The 18,256-nt window shown below is 41.7% G+C and overlaps 1 protein-coding gene across 16 annotated transcripts in view; it reads left to right on the forward strand.

Annotated features, from left to right (window-relative positions):
• tanc2a (tetratricopeptide repeat, ankyrin repeat and coiled-coil containing 2a) overlaps positions 1-18,256 on the forward strand; it is a 1,120,879-nt gene that overhangs the window by 862,788 nt on the left and 239,835 nt on the right. For all 16 annotated transcript variants that reach the window (XM_070864738.1, XM_070864743.1, XM_070864740.1 and 13 more), the window contains one exon: positions 12,357-12,482. In XM_070864738.1, coding sequence (XP_070720839.1) covers positions 12,357-12,482 — 126 coding nt within the window. The remainder of the gene's footprint in view (positions 1-12,356; positions 12,483-18,256) is intronic.

Here is an 18,256-nt window from a genome sequence, read left to right on the forward strand (position 1 = left end):
CCTTTTTAGACTTAATACAGTATTTTAATGGCTTTTTAGAAATGACTATAACCTCCCTAAACCGTTCCACCTCTCTACCTCTCTTTCCTCTTAAGACGCTCCTTAAAACCTACCTCTTTGACCAAGCTTTTGATCACCTGCTCTAATTTCTTCTTATGTGTTCGGTGTCAAATTTTGTTTGATAACGCTCCAGTGAAACACCTTGAGACGTTTTACTACGTTAAAAGCGCTATATAAATGCATGTTGTTGATACATAAGAATGTATATTGTACACGAGAAATACAAAGGTAGGCCACTTTAACATGCTTTTCTAAGGAATATATTTTCTGCTTCACTACAGAGCTATCTATGTAACCTCTGGACATGGGGTAACTGTAACTTCGTTTGCTCTCGGTTGATAGTTTTTATAACACAGCAAAAATATGCTGCTGCGGCCTCACACCAGACATTGTTGTGGTTTTGGCCCCTATTTTGCTTAGTGTGGAAGACGAACTAATGGTGGATATCCCCACCAGCCACTGCACAGCCATTTTTGCCCTTAATTCTTTCTCGTGTCACGTTTAGCAATCCTCTCCAATGCACGCCCAATCCTCTTTTGTCATATGGTCAGCATTTGTTCCTCTCATCCCCAGCTGCCTTAAAAATCTCCACATCAGTGCTGCTACAATCCTTGACACGCAAGTCATGCATCGCGCACTTCCATCCCAGGTCTGTACTCCGCCATTATTATTCCGTATTTTACCAACTTTCTTTCATCTGTTTTCTCTAACCTGGTGTCCCACAAAACTATCAGCTCCACCTGTATACACACTTTATCCTCTTTGAGTATATCACACACAGAAAAGAGCCTTGTGTTCAAAGGACTGTCAGTTTCAAATCTTTAATGCAAATCAACAATCCATCTTCCCCGTTCCTAACACTGCCCTGTCCCTCATTCACAGACTTAAATAATCCTTGTTATTTTTAACTACTATCTTATTTGATCCCTGATCGCATTCTGGGCACCATGAGGACCCCAGTGTCACCCTATTAAGGCAGTACATTATAGATACCCCTCAAGAATCCGTGTGCATTGTTGACTCTGCTGTGTAGCCATTGCCATTCTGCATTCTTCTTTCTCACGTTAAAACTCACAACTCTTGCTGTCTGTTTGCTACACCACCTCATCAGTCTATATAACTCATTCCTTTTCTTCCCCTTGCACTTGGTTGTAAGTGAACTGTAACAGGGTTTGGTGATTGGTCGTTCATGGTATCTGTCCCACCTTGTTACACTTGAATGCCACTTGAAAGTATTTGTAGTAACCGATCTTCCACAGTACATATGACCAAAGTATTCTGGATGCTTCCAGCCATCGCCTCAAACACACTTTCACTTTTTTCTCCTTCTCAAGTAGCAATCCCAATTCATAGATGGTTAGTGGTCACAACAATTATGGCATCAAGCCAAACTAGAAACAGCACATCTTGTACTTTTCTGGTAAGCACATCTTACCCTTAAACTGTTTATCTACCTCTAACTTGCTTGAACCCACTTTCGTCTTCCTCTGTCAATGGGATTCCATAGTATTCTCAGACCTTTTACAGACTTCTCAGACATTATCATCATCATTATCATAGGCAGTCCCTCAAAATCATGGAAAACTTGCTTCCACTCTAAAAGTGAGTTCTCAGGTCTAATACGGGAATTACAGTCTCTGTCACAGGTGGGACAGACTGTGGTTGAAGGAAAGGGTGGGTGGGGTGTCTGGTTTGCCGCAGGCTCCTTCCGCTGCCTGCGTTTGCTTTCTGCATGCTCTCAGCGACGAGACTCGAGGTGCTCAGCACACTCCCAGATGCTCTTCCTCCACTTAGGGCGGCTTTGGGCCAGGGATTCCCAAGTGTCCTTGAAATGTTTCCTCTGCCTACCTGGGGCTCGCTTACCGTGTAGGAGTTCCGAGTAGGTCAGGATCATGGCTTGCATGTCACATCTAATGCAGACATTATATATCTAAATTGATTATGCCTATCATAACATTTTATTGCAGATTGTGTCACTAGTTAGGAAGGATCTCACATGGATTTAGATTAGTAATTGGGTTAAGGGAAGGAAGCAGAGGATGGTTGTAAGGGGAGCCAGGTCAAAAAGGGGCGAACTCTAGCAGAAAGTTTTGGGAGCTCTCCTGTTTCGGGTATGCACAAATGACCTGGATTCACAATCTTAGTCCAAAGTAGTTACATTCATAGATGACACCAAGTATGGAGAGACTACAGTCTCTGAGGAGGCAGATAATATTTTTACAAAGAGAATGCAACAATTTCATTTTTAACTACAATCTTATCTGACCCATACCCACATTCTAGGCATCCTGATGACTCCATTAACCACATGGTAAGTAGGGATAAATATCTACGATTCCAGGTGTCTCCCGTTCTCCAGCTGATCTCACTGCTATCTCCGGTCTGGACCTAGGAGTCCCATGGCTAGTACCACCATCCTGGATGACATCAGCTAACTCAGCACAGACGTTAGCAGTGTACAGCTCAGTACCACACCACAGAACTCTACCATTAGCATCCTATTTCATTCTAGGTTATTAAATTGATACCATCACCATCAATCACTCTGTTAGAAATGTTTCCCACGCTTGTTCCCACAGCCCAGCTAAAATGGTGTCTATTTTTACTGCACGGCATCAGCTCATTTCCTTCCTGATGAAATTGTAGTGTGCTGGTACAAAGGTGTCCCAAATGCAAGGAGGGGGAAGTGCTGTCCTGTATATTTGTTTGGTGTGAAGCAGTACTTCATGCAGCTGAATAAAATACTGCTTTGTGTGTATGGAAGCAGAATTGCATTTTCAGTGGTCTGGAAGTAGGTAGCCAACCTCTCAGAACAAGGAATAGCATAAGGCAAAATAATTTTAAGAACATGAGCAAGAGTAGGCCATATGGCCCCTTGAGACTGCTTTGCCATTCAATAAGATCATGGCTGAATTTCCATATCAACTCCAGCCCTGTCCCCATATCCCTCGATTCCCTTAGTGCCCTATCGATCTGAGCATTCATAGCCCTCTGAGGTACAGAATTCCAAATATTCACAACCCTCTACACATCATCTCAGACCTAAATGGCCGATCCCTTATCCTGAGAGTATGTCTGCCTCCCAGGGAAATGGTCTCTCAGCATCGACCCTGTCAAGCCCTCTACCTTGTTACGCCCTCCTAAGAATGATACATGTTTCAATGAGATCACCTCTCATTCTTCTAAACTCCATAGAGTATAGGCCCATTCTATTCAATCTCTCCTCATAGGACAACCCCCACAGCCCAGGAATCAATTTAGTGAACCTTCATTGCACCCTCTCGAAGGCAAGTTTTATCCTTCCTATACAATGTGGTCTCAGCAAAGTCCTATCTAATTGCAGCAAGACTTTCCTATTCTTATACTCCAACCCCTTTGAAATAAAGGCTAATTTGCTTTCTTAATTGCTTGCTGTACCTGCATGTGATTTGTGTACAAAGACACAAAAAAACCCTCTGAATACCAACATTTACTAGTCTCTCACCTTTTTAAAAAAAAATATATTCTGCTGTTATATTCTTCCTATCAAAGTGGATAATTGCTCATTTCCCCACATTATATTCCATCTGCCACCTTGTTGCCCACTCACTGAACTATATCCATTTGCAGCCTCTTTGTGTCCTCCTCACAGCTTACTTTCCCATCTAGCTTTGTAAAGTCAGCAAACTTGGATATATTATATTCTGTCCCCTTATTCAAGTCATTGTTATAGATTGTAACTAGCTGAGGCCCAAGCACTGATCCTTGCAGTACCCCACTAGTTACAGCCTGCCAACTCAAAAATGACCCATTTATTCCTACTTATTTTCTGTCCATTAACCAATCCTCAATGCATGCTAATACATTATCCCCAAATCCGTGAACCCTAATCTTATGTCACAACCTCATGTTTTGACAAAGATGAGATGAAAACAAACTTTATAAAGAGAAGACAATAAGTTGTAATGATTATTAACTTCAGATGAAATATATCTTTGAATAATCAGATGGAAATATTGAGCTCGATTGTAACTCCCAGGCAGGAAAGTGGCAAAGTGAGTAGCATCCCCGTCTGGGAGCAGCAGCAGGCAGACTTGGCCGATTTTAACGGCCAGGCCTCATTAACATACTCCTTTCCGGCTTCCTGACCAAAATGAGCAGGAAGCAACTGCCTAGCCATTAAAATCAGGAAGCCACCATCAGGGACCTACGGTTATGGTCCCTGGCACAAGGTAATTGTTCCAGATAGGGGAGGGGGAAGAAAGCCCGTTACAGGGGAGGCCCAAGGTTTCCTAGTGGGACCCCAGAGGCGTACTTTTGCTCCTCATGGTCCTTTTATTAAAAAAAAACATTTAAATCTATTTTGCTGGACCTCTTCTCGCCCTGGCTGCTGTTCCCAGGATGTTTTGCTTGGTGGGAAAGACACCACTGCTGCCACGCTCAGGCCTCAAGTTGAAATGGCACATCAGGCCCCGATTACATCATCAGAACCCAATCCCAACCCCATTGGCTTGAGGCGAATGCACTTGCCGGCTGAAATTTAAAATTGTGTTTTATATAGCTATTTTTAAAGGATTGCTTGATCAGTAAATCTAGTTAATATATTTTCAGCTAATTTTATGACCTTAAGTAATAAAAAAAAATCATTATCCCTGATGCAAATAGCAGGATTATGCCTGGTCAGATTTGAGAGGACACCAAGAAGTTTATATCTCACTGAAGCCATTCAACTATGTTTCTTTTGCTAGGTAACCAGAAACCTTGGTGGATAGGTCGATGTACCTGAATGACGTTTAGTTGTGGTTTCAGCATTTACATTGCAGGTTTTATCCCAAGGTTGAATCCAAGCTCAATGCTTTCTGTAATAAAAGATGTTATATAAATGACATATCCAACTTGTTCCCTTGTGTCTTAAGTCTCCAGTTCTGATTCAACAGCGCCATCACCCTTAAAGTTGTTGGGGTTTGTTAAAAATACCAAAACTACCCCGAAGAGTGGTTAGAATGTGGAACTCGCTACCAGAAGGAGTTGTTGATCCGAGCAGCATAGATACATTTAAGGGGAAGCTAGATAAGCCTTTGAGGAGGAAAGCAAAAGAAGAATAGGCTGATAGGGTTAGAAGAAGAGGTGTGGGAGGTGGCTCGTGTGATGCATAAATGCCAGCATAGACTACTTGGGCCGAATGGCCTCTCTCTGTGCTGTAAATTCTTTGTGATTCAATGAAAGTTATTTACACTGGCCAGTTGTAATATTACAGATGAGCAACATGGAATGCGGAATGTATTGGAATATTTTCTTTTTTTGGTGCCTGAAGGGTAGACATCTTGAGCACAGCTGTAAGACATTTTTTTCAGAAATTACTATGTCATGGCTTTGGGTGGGTGAGAATGAAAAAGAACAAAATCATAGACTAGACCACTCACATTTAATATTGCTGCCCTTTGGCACTGCGGATTAAACAGTATCAATCACCATAATTATTAAATAGAAGAAGTTGTTAAATAATTACATTAGCCAGGATTTTTTGGTCAGCCGCAAAGGAACGGCGCTCACTGTTCACTGCGCTTACAGCTGCCCACAGACTTTTTGCAGGCTTTTGAGTGACAACTCATGGGGTGTCTGCTCCCAGTGTGGTGCCCTCTACAGAAGATCTGAGGCGTGTGTGAGCAGAGGAAGCAACAACGTGTCTCTTCAACCAATCAGATTGTAAAATCCTCACTGAGAACTGCAGCGTCTGAACCAGGAAGTATAAATTAGAATTCATTGTAAAATCATGTACAGAAAGCAAAATAAATAAAGGGAAAGAAAGATGGGATTAAGAGAAATAGATAAGAGACAAAGAAAAATTCAAAATATTATTTAAATTTTATTTTTAAAATCTCCAACAATAATTAAATCATGAAGAAATGAGACTCCACACTTGTAAAATTAAATTTTCAGTGCCAGAGAGGTTGATTGGCAGTAATTATGACTTATCAAGCCGTTAAGAATTCACTTACACCTGAATGCATCAACCCTAACTTTTTTTGTCTTGTTAGTAGGTAAGTACAGCAACTTCATGCCCTCCTTTGATTTTCAATGCCAAGGCGATGTACCAGTGGAGCCCAGCCTGTGGAGGAGCAGGGTAAATCAGACATCAATTTTCGGATTTCCTGTTTAACTACGAATCTGTGGACTCCGGAGATTGCTGTCCGATTTACTGCATAATAACGGTGAATGCTAATAGCCTCACCGCTATTCCTATCGCCAAATCTGGCCCATTGCTGAGTTCTGAGTAACGCGCATATACAGGTTGAACCTCCCTAATCCGGGATCCCTTATCTGGCACCACCCCTTGGCCGGCATGATTCTGGTGGCCGGCTGCGCATACGCAGAACGCGGCCGAACTCCATCCCGACTTTGGGGCTCGCCGACACTCAGCCTGCTAAGGGCCCGCCAACACCCGTTGGGCCGTGCCAACACTCAGCCCGCTGACACTTCAGGCCCGCCGAGAGCACTAACCTCCTCTTCCCCCACCCACCCTCCCCGACCTTGGGCCGCCTCAGGCTGAGCTCCCTTTAACCATCAAAATCCCTTATTTGGTATAAGCCAGGTCCCGAGGGTGCCGGATAAGGGAGGTTCAACCTGTATACCAATCACAGGCGATTATGTTCTTCTTCCTATATCTAGAAATTTGGTTTGAAAAAACAATATTTTCATTTGAACCTATGTATCCAAACAAATTGGGGATTGTCCTTTTTGATAGAATCATAGAAACTTATAGCATGGAAGGAGGCCATTTTGGTCATCCTGGCTGACAAAGAGCTATCCAGTCTAATCCCACTTTCCAATGCTTGGTCCGTAGCCCTGTAGGTTACAGCACTTTTATCCAAGTACTTTTTAAATATGGTGAGAGTTTCTGCCTCTACCACCCTTTCAGGCAGTGAGTTCCAGAACTCTGTGAAGAAATTTCCCTCAAATCCTCTCTAAACCTCCTACCACTTACTTTAAATCTGTGCCCCCAGGTTCTTGATCCCACTGCTAAGGGAAAAAAAATTGCAGTTTATATTTTCTTTTAAACAATATTTTGTGATTATTTTTGGTACAAGTATATTCATTTTATTTTGAGTTTCAGCTATTGCAAATCATCAGACTATAGCCTGTCTTCATACCTTTTACATTATGGTACTCATGTGATTGCCAAAGTGTTTTGTGACATACCATGTGTAGAATTTTCCAAGGAAATCAGCAACAACTGGGAAACTGGCTAGTCAATGGTAACCTGGGATATGGATACTTCAGGATCAGCAAGACATGCCTCTGATTCAACATCTGTGGATGAACTAACCATACAAAGTATGATTATTCAGACTGACCTCAGTCCCCTTCAAGTAGCTTGCTGTAGATTGGATCAACTGGGCTTGTATTCAGTGGAGTTCAGAAGAATGAGAGGGGATCTCATAGAAATGTTTAAAATTCTGGCGGGTTCAGACAGGTTAGATGCAGGAAGAATGTTCCCAATGTTGGGGAAGTCCAGAACCAGGGGTCACAGTCTAAGGATAAGGGGTAAGCCATTTAGGACCGAGATGAGGAGAAACTTCTTCACCCAGAGAGTGGTGAACCTGTGGAATTCTCTACCACAGAAAGTTATTTCTATGTTTTGTAGCTTGATCCATAACTGGATGATAGGCTGGTAAATGTGTCCTTCGTAGAACAAGCAGTTTAGTAGATTTTGGCTCTACTGGAGTGCCAGAGATTTGTGAGCAATGGGGATGAAGCCCACTTGTGGTGGTCATAGAATCTGTTTCCTGTTTTTTGTTAGAGATTGGGTCCAGATACGTTTAGACATAGGCCCCTACCACCATGCAAGATCATTACAATTCAGGACCACTCCACACAGCGTGTGTATCTACTGATGCATTGATGAGAGTCCAAATTATTTTTCAAACAAGCAACTTTTATCACAAAATTATTCTACTCAAAAATAATACTCTTCACTGTATACATGTAAAAAAAAAAAGAAAGACTTGCATTTATATAGCACCTTCCACACCTCGGGTCACCCCAAGGTGCTTTTATAGTACTTTTAAAGTGTAATCACTGTAGTGATGTCGGAAACTCGGCAGCCAATTTTGTGCACAGCAAGCTCCCACAATGAGCAATGTGATCATGACCAGATAATTGTTTTTTTTTTTGTGATGTTGGTTGAGGGACAAATATTGTCCAGGACACCTGGGAGAACTCCCATTCTTCGAATAGAGCCGTGGGATCTTTTGCATCCACCTGAGAGGACAGATGAGACCTCAGTTTAACTTCTCATCCAAAAGACAGCACCTCCAACAAATTTGTTTTGGTTAAAATGTTTGAACTGCATGCACCACATTTGTTATGATGCTTTAAGTGTTTTACACAATATCTTAAAAAAAGCACAATTAATAAATGCCGAGTAAACAAAAGCGGTAAGGAATGGTACCGTATAGAAAACCTAAGAACTTAGGAGCAAGAGTAGGTCATGCGGCCCCTCCAGCCTGCTCTGTCTTTCAATAAAATTATGGCTGATCTTTGATCTCAACTCTGATCTCCATATCCCTTGATTCCCCTAATGTCCAAAAATCTATCTATCTCAGCCTTGAATATACTCAACAACTCAGCATCCACGGCCCTTTGGGGTAGAGAATTCCAAAGATTCACAACCTCTGAATGAAGAAATTCCTCCACATTTCAGTCTTAAATGGATAACCCCTTGTACTGAAACTTTGCCCCCTAGTTCTAGACTCTCCAGTCAGGGGAAATGACTTCTCAGTATCTTACCCTGTCAATCCCCCTCAGAATTGTGTATGTTTCAATGAGATCACCCCTCACTTTTTCTAAGCTCTCGAGAATATAGGCCCAATCTACTTAATCTCTCCCCATAAGCCAACCCTCTCAATCCAGCGATCAGTCTGGTGAACCTTCGTTGCACCACCTCTAAGGCAAGTCTCTTCACATGAGGAGACCAAAACTGTGCACAATACTCCGGGTGTGGTCTCACCAAAGTCCTGTACAATTGTAGCAATCGAAACATTTTTTCAACTAGTACATTTGACGTGCACTTTACATTTTATGCTGAGTCCCAAGATTTTTTTTATCAGGTCTATTTACAGATAGGCAGAGTTAATGTATTGTTGGATTTTTATCTTCCTGCTGAGTATTGCATTATCAGCTGAATGGTCAAAGTCAGACAATAGATTGATTATCCATGTGCTTGGAGGTAAAATATTAGATTTTCTGCTGACCACAAGAAATTTAAGTGTTTTTTTTTCTGAAAATATAATGCCTGATTTTAGCTGGAACAGCAATTGGTCCCTGGGCTAGATACGAGGAAAATCGGAGGAGATTACTGCTCCTGATTGCCATCCAATTTGTGTACATAGATGTCAGGTGAGGATAGGTCAGGTTTGTCTGTGAGGCGTCTTCATGGACAGCTTGGTTATACTGACTGTTTAGGCTCATGCATGAAGAATGCCACTTGGGCAAGGTGAAGGGTTTCTGGCATCTGTGGAGCCATTCTCCAGCAGAAGAGAACACATTTGGCTTTGCATTTTAAGCCATGTTCCCTAAATTTGTGAATAGTTACTGGTGAGATCTGCATTGAATTAAATAGAATCATCGAACTTTGCAGCACAGAAGGAGACCATTCGGCCCATCGTGCTGCACCAGCACCCTGAACGATTTATCCTCTTATCCCCTGTCCTTTGCCCATTACCCTTTTAAAAACAAAGGTCAAATATTTATCCACTTCCCTTCTAAACACTATTACAGATTCTCTTTCCACCATTGTTTCATTTGTTTCCACCATGTCCAAAGGACCCTCTTCATAAAAAAATGTCTAATTTCCCTTTCTTTTGGTGCTGATTTCAAAGTTATGTTCTTTAGTGACTGACTCACAGATACAGTTTCTCCTATTTATCTTATCGAAGTAAATAATTAAAATCTGTTACTTTCCTATTGTTCATTCTTTGTAACAGCAGTAATTTGTTTCTTAAAAAAATGAGCAATGTTCATGTCATTCTCCTGGGTTGGCTGTCAGAAACTCCAGTGATTTATGCGCACTGTAGCGGCATACTAATGCGGTCTTGTGGGCACCCATGCCAAGGGGCCTGAGGATCACCAGGAATTGGCCCTCGTGCCTCATCAACATATTCAGAGCAAGTTGCTCCACAGGACCCAACAGGAAAAATCAATTGAGGGCCTCGTCAGCAGCGACCCTCCGGTAAGTCTCAGAAGGCGGCTTGGAGTGGGCTACCGGGGGAAAGTGGGGGCAATCTCAATGATTGGAGTCAGGGGAGCAATCATGCTCCTCCTGGCTCTGCAGGAAGGTTTTTTAAAAAATGGAAAAGATCTACCTATTGTTGGCGGCCACAGGAAGCGTTGAAGAACTCTGAATGAGTAAGGGAGGCCTGGCTCCTGCTTCGCTCATCCTAAAGTAATTTCACCAAAGGGATCCTTCAACAGGAGTTAGGCCTCTAATTTACATATCCAAGGGGCCTAATACCAGTTTTAAGCGGCTCTCCAGTATGCCTAATAATTGGGCCCAGTGAATTTAGCAGTGGGCTGAAAGCCTACGTAGATTGGTCCAGACCATCCCACTGCAAAATTGATATGTGTTGAGCCCAGAAAATCGCACCACGCATACCAGTTTCTGCCCTAAGTCTGTGCAAGGTTCTAAGCTACAGGGTACTTAGTAGACTGGTTTGTGATGAATTTTAGGGAGTGCAATAAGGTGCTGGAACTCAGGGAAAGAGTCTGGCTGCATTATACAAAAACTGCAAACTGGTCATTCGCAAATTTCTCTTTGGCCTTTGTGATAACTTATTTTTTGTGCTATACCCTAAATCTGCTAGCAGCAAGTATCTCCATCTAGTGGAAGACAATCACTACTGAGTCTAATTAGATCTGGTTATTTATTTATGTAAAATAGTTTAATGATTAGGATGGCTTGTAGCCTTGTGTTTTTTTTATTCATTCTGGGAATTAGACGTCGCTGGCAAGGCCAGCATTTATTGCCCATCCCTAATTGCCCTTGAGAAGGTGGTAGTGAGCTGCCTTCTTGAACCGCTGCAGTCCATGTGGTGAAGGTACTCCCATTGTGCTGTTTAGGGAGGGAGTTCCAGGATTTTGACCCAGCGACGATGAAGGAACGGCAATATATTTCCAAGTCAGGATGCTTAAGGTGGTGGATGGGATGCCAATCCAGCGGGTTGCTTTGTCCTGGATGGTGTTGAGCTTGTTGCGTGTTGTTGGAGCTGCAATCATCCAGGCAAGTGGAGAGTGTCCAATTACTATGCCATGTATTCGTGCTTCTAACATAGAAATAGAAAGCACCATGTTTGCTGATAGCCACCTCAACACTTTATCAGTATCCATCTTAAAACTTCATGTTTAGTGTTGATGTACGCACTAAAACTTCCCGTTTAGTGGTGTTAACATTGACCTTAAAACTTGAAATTCATTTTTTTGGCTGAGTCTGACCAAGATAATTTGTAACAAAGCTGTGTGTGCGTCTATGTATGTGTGTGTCGAGAGATCATTTCAGAATGAAATCACGTGTTATAAATGTCAGGCTATTGATACATTTACTGTGTTTACAAAGTCAAATACATAAAAGTTCACTTTTTAAAAATTCAGCATAAATTATAGCAAGTGAGTTTCCACCGTCTTCAACGAAGTAACAACTTCTAAATGTCAGTACTGTTTTCATTTTCAGACCACTTCGTGTATATAATCAAAAGCCATAGTAAATAGCGAGTAAAAGGTTTAATTTATTCTGAGGTTTCAGAAGAAATCTAAAATAAGTCTCTCTCAAGCTGTGCTTGTGTGGTTTTATGATGCTGTGTGAAGCCTTCAATTAACTTAAAATCTCTTGAGTTTTGACAACTGTTAAAATACAAATATCAAAATGTCTCGACAGAAAATTATTATTGGAAAAAGTTTTATTTTACTATCCCTGTAAAAGAGCACATTGAAAAAAAAAGTTCAGTTTCACTTGATCTACTTCCGAGAAAACCTGAACCGAATAATTTGTGGTCTCCCCAGATAGGAGCCCACAACCTGCAAAGCTGTTTGGTTTGCCCAGAGTCACATTCTCAGCTGCTGCTCTATTTTTGTGAGTGATTGTGCCGGGGGTCCCTATATTCCTCTCAATCAAACAGTTCTGATGCAATTCCAAGCACCTTTTTAGCCTAGCATGGCTTGAATTTTTTTGTCTTTTCTTCAGGGAAAAGCCCTGTGTTTCAAGTTGCCTTTTTGTTGATTCTTTTGACTGTACCCTACGCTCAAGACGGTGTTTTTTTTTCCAGCTACAAGTTCTGCCCATCTGGAGGATCTAGCTTATCTGGATGAACAGCGACACACGCCACTGCGGACATCTCTGCGAATGCCACGGCAGCACATGGCAGGAGGTCGCACCCCACAGGACCTGCGAGGTAAGTAGCAGGACATATTATACTATGTTGCGTGGGATTTTGTTATCCGGGCCTTTTCCTCTGTTTGACAGCCTCTGTGCTGTACAGCATCTGCTACTGTCTACAGTGCTGCACATGAGGGGCTGGGTCGTTCTGTGTACAGCCTCAGGCTTCTTATTGCCATTTTTATATTGACAAAATAACTTGAAATGTCAACACTTCAAAGCAAGTGCTTCTGTGACCTGGCCAATGCAGAATCATGTTCATTGAAAGTACGCGCCTTAGTCACCTGCTTTTCGACTTGAGGAATTATTGGTGACACTAGAATGATGAGTGATGCCCTACTGGTATGGCTTTTTGTAACTGGCTGGTCTAAATGGTGGGAAAGAATAATCCAATGAGATGTGGCTCCTTACATTGAGAAGGAAGTCCTTTCAACTACTTGACTGGCTTGTTTTTAACGAACAGTCTTATTTTTGCAGCACCTCTGTGTTTCTTTTTCAGAGCAGTTAATTTTCAAAAGAATTGCACGTCTCCATCTGTTGAATAGACCACTTCCTAACTCTTGTGGAATTCACTCTACCTGCTCTTAGGATCTGCTAATGTCACTGTAATTAGTTGCCACATGGTGTGCAAGAACATCCTGTGCTGACTTTCCTATTAACAATATTTTATTTTACCTCTCTACTCTCTACCTCGCCTCTACTCGGTGCATTGTTTTTCTAGTCGAGCTTAAAATTAAATTTTGTTGTGCACTTCTGCGCAATCCAGGACATGCATCAATTTTCCACCACTCAGTGTAGAAATATATGTGTGTACTAGCATGCTATATCACTGGATTGCTCATGGTAACTTTGTTCGGAGCAGTAAACCTCTGATCAAGTCAGGTAAGATTAATTTTTTTTAAACTTTTGAGATGTCCACATTAGTCTGGTACGTCAAATCATTGGGCCATAGGAACAGGAGTAGACCATTCAGCCCCTTGAGCCTGTTCCACTATTCAATGAGATTATGGCTGATTTGCATCCTTGCTCCATCCACCTGAGTTCATAGAATCATAGAAATTTACAGCATGGAAGGAGGCCATTTCAGACCATCATATCCGCGCCGGTCGACAAAGCTATCCAGCCTAATCCCACTTTCCAGATCTTGGTCCATAGCCTTGTAGGTTACGGCACTTCAAGTGCACATCCAAGTACTTTTTAAATGTGGCGAGGGTTTTTGTCTCTACCACCCTTTCAGGCAATGAGTTCCAAACCCCTACCGTCCTCTGGGTGAAAAAATGTCCCCTCTAAACCATCTACCAATTACTTTAAATCGATGCACCCGGTTGTTGACCCCTCTGATTCGGGAAATAGGTCCTTCCTATCCACTCTATCTAGGCCCCTCATAATTTTATACGACTCAATCCCCTTAGCTTCCTCTGTTCCAAAGAAAACATACCCAGCCTATCCAATTATTCCTCATAGCTAAAATTCTCCAGTCCAGGTAACATCCTCGTAAATCTCCTCTGTACCCTCTCTCGTGCAATCACATCTTTCCTGTAATGTGAAGACCAGAACCCCACACAGTACTCTAGCTGTGGCTTAACTAATGTTTTGTATAGTTCAAGCATAACCTCCCTGCTCTTATATTCTATGCCTCAGCAAATAAAGATAAGTATTCTGTATGCATTCTTAACCACCTTATCTACCTGGCCTGTTACCGTCAGGGATCTGTGGACATGTCCTCCAAAGTCCCTTTGGTCCTTACACTTCTCAGTGTCCTACCATTTAATGTGTATTCCCTTGCCTTGTTAGCCCTCCCCAAATGTATTACCTCACACTTCTCTGGATTGAATTCCACTTGCCACTGTTCTGCCCACCTGTTCAGTTGATTGATATTTTCCTGCAGTCTGCAGCTTCCTTCTTCATTATCAACCACACAGCCGATTTTTGTATCATCTGCAAACTTCTTAATCATACCCCCTATATTCAAGTCTAAATCACTGATATACCTGTATACCACAAAAATCTAGAAACAGCCTTCCAGTCACAAAAACAACCATCAACCATTACCCTTTGCTTTCTGCCTCTGAGCCAATTTTGGATCCAACTTGTCACTTTGCCTTGGATCTCATGCGCTTTTATTTTCATGACCAGTCTGCCATGTGGGATCTTATCAAAAGTCTTGCTAAAATCCATATACACTACATCAAATGCACTACCCTCATTGACCCGCCTCAAAAAATTCAATCAAGTTAGTCAGACACGACCTTCCCGTAACACATCCATGCTGACTGTCCTTGATTAATCTATATCTAAATGAAGATTTATCCTGTCCCTCAGAATTTTCTCCAATAATTTTCCCACTACTGAGGTTAGGCTGACTGGCCTGTAATTATTCGGTCTATCCCTTTCTCCCTTTTTAAACAAAGGTACAACGTTAGCAGTCCTCCAATACCACATCTGTAGCCTGAGAGGATTGAAAAGTGATGGTCAGCGCCTCTTATATATTTCCTCTTTTGCTTCTTTTAACAACCTGGGATACATTTCATCCAGGCCTGGGAATTTATCCACTTTCAAAGCTGCTAAACCCCTTACTACTTCCTCACTCACTGGGCCCAAATTTCCCCAACCCCTTTTTCTGGCGCACTCTCCCGAGATGCGCTGACTTTGTGCGCTCAAAACGGCACCCAAAAACTTATGATTTTGGCCGCTCTGCTGTGTGTCCCGGGTCCTGGCGCGACGTTTCTCATGGAGTGGGGGGGCAGAGCTACAGCCCTGCGCCGAAAACAGTGCTGACAGCTGCGCGCATGCGCAATGGAGTCTGCGCGTATGCGCAGTAACTCCTTGCCCTCCCAACGCATCCTGCAGGCTGTGAGTGAGACCCGATGCTCGCCGCCCTATCCCTGGCCGAAGGGACGGCCCGATGCTCACCTCCCCTATCCCTGGCCGAAGGGATGACCCAATAATCTTTAGTACTAATACTGCTGCTGAGGTGCTTACGCTAAAGTGACTTCAGTCTCATTTTAATGAAGTGGGAATTTATGCCTGAAACTTGACCAGGACTGTAACAGAATATCAGCGCCTCAAGGCTTTATTCGTTCTGCTTGGCTTGGAATTTGAAAAATTGTATGCACCAGAGAAAACCAAAGGAACTTTCGTTTTAGAGCCTCACTAGAAAGTTCACCCAAGTCGATGCAGGGGCACCAAAGCTAATGATCAGTGAAAGTACCCCGGTCAGTGTGTTGTCTCAAGGTCAAAGGAGATCACAGACTTTATTACAAAAGATACACACCCACCATCTGTTTTATTTTTTATTTATTTATTTTTATTTATTATTGATGGTTTTTATGCTTCTTTAATGTTGTTGTGAAGGAGTTTAGTGCTTTGCAAGGTCCTCTGTGAACTAATGGAAGAGTTGTTTCAAAAATAGAAAGCAAAGTATCAAAATATGGGAAAATAGTTTGAGCAGGAGCTTCCCTTCCCCCCCCCCCCCCCCCCCTCCCCAATCTCTGCCTACCTGCGCTGATTTCTTAACTCTCCGCAAGGATTTTCTGTGCGGCCACAAGTGGCCACATACGCTGGCCTAAGTTATTTTGGAGCAACTATTAGCTGGCTTAAATGGCCAAAACTGGTGTAAGTGGCTGATAACGCCCCTTTTGAACAAAACTAAACTAAAAAAATCCTAACTAACTCACTTACACTGGCGCAAATTAAATATGCAGAATGGGATTTTTAAGATACTCCAGAAAAATCAAGTTACTCCAAAACAAACGGAGCCACTCCTTGCCAAATTTGGGCCCATTATGTTTATTTCATGTAATATTTCACACTCCTCCTCCCTGATTGCAATGGCTGCACCTATATCCCTTAATACTCTTAGCTAGCAAAAATCTATCAAACTCATTTATTATTGTTAATAATTGACCTAGCATCTACTATTTTTTGTGGGAGAGTGTTCTACACTTCTACCACTCTTGACTTGAAGAAGTGTTTCCTAACTTCTCTGCTAAATGGTCTGGCTCTTAACGTTACGTCTCCTTGTGCTAAACTCCGCCAGCTGCAGAGAAAGTTTCTCTCTGCCCTATAAATTCCTTTCAAAATCCTAAAAACCTTAATCAACTAACCCCTTAGCCTTCTTTATTCCAGGGAATACAAACCTAGTTTATGTAATTGCTCCCAAGAATCTAGTCCTTGAAGTACTAGTAACATTCTGGTGAATCTGCACTGCACTCCTTGCAAAGCCAATATAACCTTTCTAAGGTATGGTGCCCAGAACTGTACACAGTACTCTAACAGTCTAACAGGACTTTGTATAGCTGTAGTGAAACTACCTCCCCTTTATATTCTAGCCCTCTAGTTAGAAAGGCTAACATTCCATTAGCTTTTTTGATTTTTCTTTTGTACCTTATTACTATATTCTAGTAATGTGTGTACATGCACTCACAAATCACTTTGGACCTCCTGTTTCCAGCTTTTCACCATTTAAACAATACTCAGATCTATCCTCTTTTGGTCCAAAATGGATGACCTCACACTTACCTGCATTGAAATCCATCTGCTGCTGTTTTGCCCACTCACTTAATCTATCAATATCTTTTTGTAATTTTATGCTCCTGTCTACACAACTTACGATACCACCAATCTTTGTGTCATCGTCAAAACAAAATCAGAATAGTTCCTCCTCTCTCAGAAATACTGAATACTAAAGCTGTGCAAATGTTGTAACAGTGGCTATTGTACCCTCTACACTGAACTATCCATTTCCATCAGAGTAGAAACCTTGGAAGCGGCTGTTTGGGAAAGAATTCAAGGAGCGATGAGGGAAGGAGAACAGGCACAGCTGCTTCTCGTCAGTGATGAGCCTGTAGTGATCTTCTGTCCAGTAGGTTTAGGGGTAACCTATATAAACACTAAACTGATCCAAAACCGAATAGATGTAATCTCAAACTCAAATCCCAATAGTTCTTGTATTGAACTATTATGTTGGGAAAAGCTCATAACCCTTGAGTGCTCGCCATTGCACTTCGACTGTATATTTTTATATTCTCGTAAATTTATATGCTGCAAATTTTTAAAAATGTTATTAAAGAATAATGACAAATTTTCAACCCCAATCTCCTTTCTCTCTCTAGTCCTTTTAGAACTAAACAACCTTGTTTTGTTTATCCTGCATCATGGAATTTTGGTTAAAATTATTTCAGATCTTTCCGCAGGAAGTGAGCCAAAATCTATATTTTCCGTTGTTAGACTAATTTTAATTTTGATGCAATTTGACACAGGCTGAAGAATGTTAGAACATATGACCTTTTCTTTTATATAAAAAAAGAACTTTTCTAAAAATTTAAAATTTCAGCAGCGAGGCAACCATTTGACCCCCTCGTGCCAGTGTCAGTACTTGCTTTATATTGGATTTATCTACCGTAATCCCATTTCCCTATTCATTCCCTATACCCTTTAATATTTTATTCTTTTTAAATGTTCATCTAATTCCCTCTTAAATGTCAGGATTCACCCAGCTTTAATGTGGTCATTTATTTAATTTTCAAATAACCTTTTGTGTGTAAAGTTTTCTTCTAACCGCTGTATGCCTCTAGTACCAATTCTGAGTTTATGCTTCCTTGTTACCTATTTACTGACATTCAGATCCTTTCAAAACTTCAAACACTTAAGACCCTCCCCCTTATCCTTCTTTGTTCCAGTGAGTACTGCACCAGTTTTTCAAGTCTCTCATCATAACTATATTCCCTCATCTACGGTATTATCATAGTAAGCCTATGTTACACTTTCCCCATTGCCCCAATATCCCTT

This window comes from Pristiophorus japonicus, chromosome 21 (genome assembly GCF_044704955.1).
Source record: "Pristiophorus japonicus isolate sPriJap1 chromosome 21, sPriJap1.hap1, whole genome shotgun sequence".
In the NCBI taxonomy this organism is placed as follows: Eukaryota; Metazoa; Chordata; class Chondrichthyes; family Pristiophoridae; genus Pristiophorus; species Pristiophorus japonicus.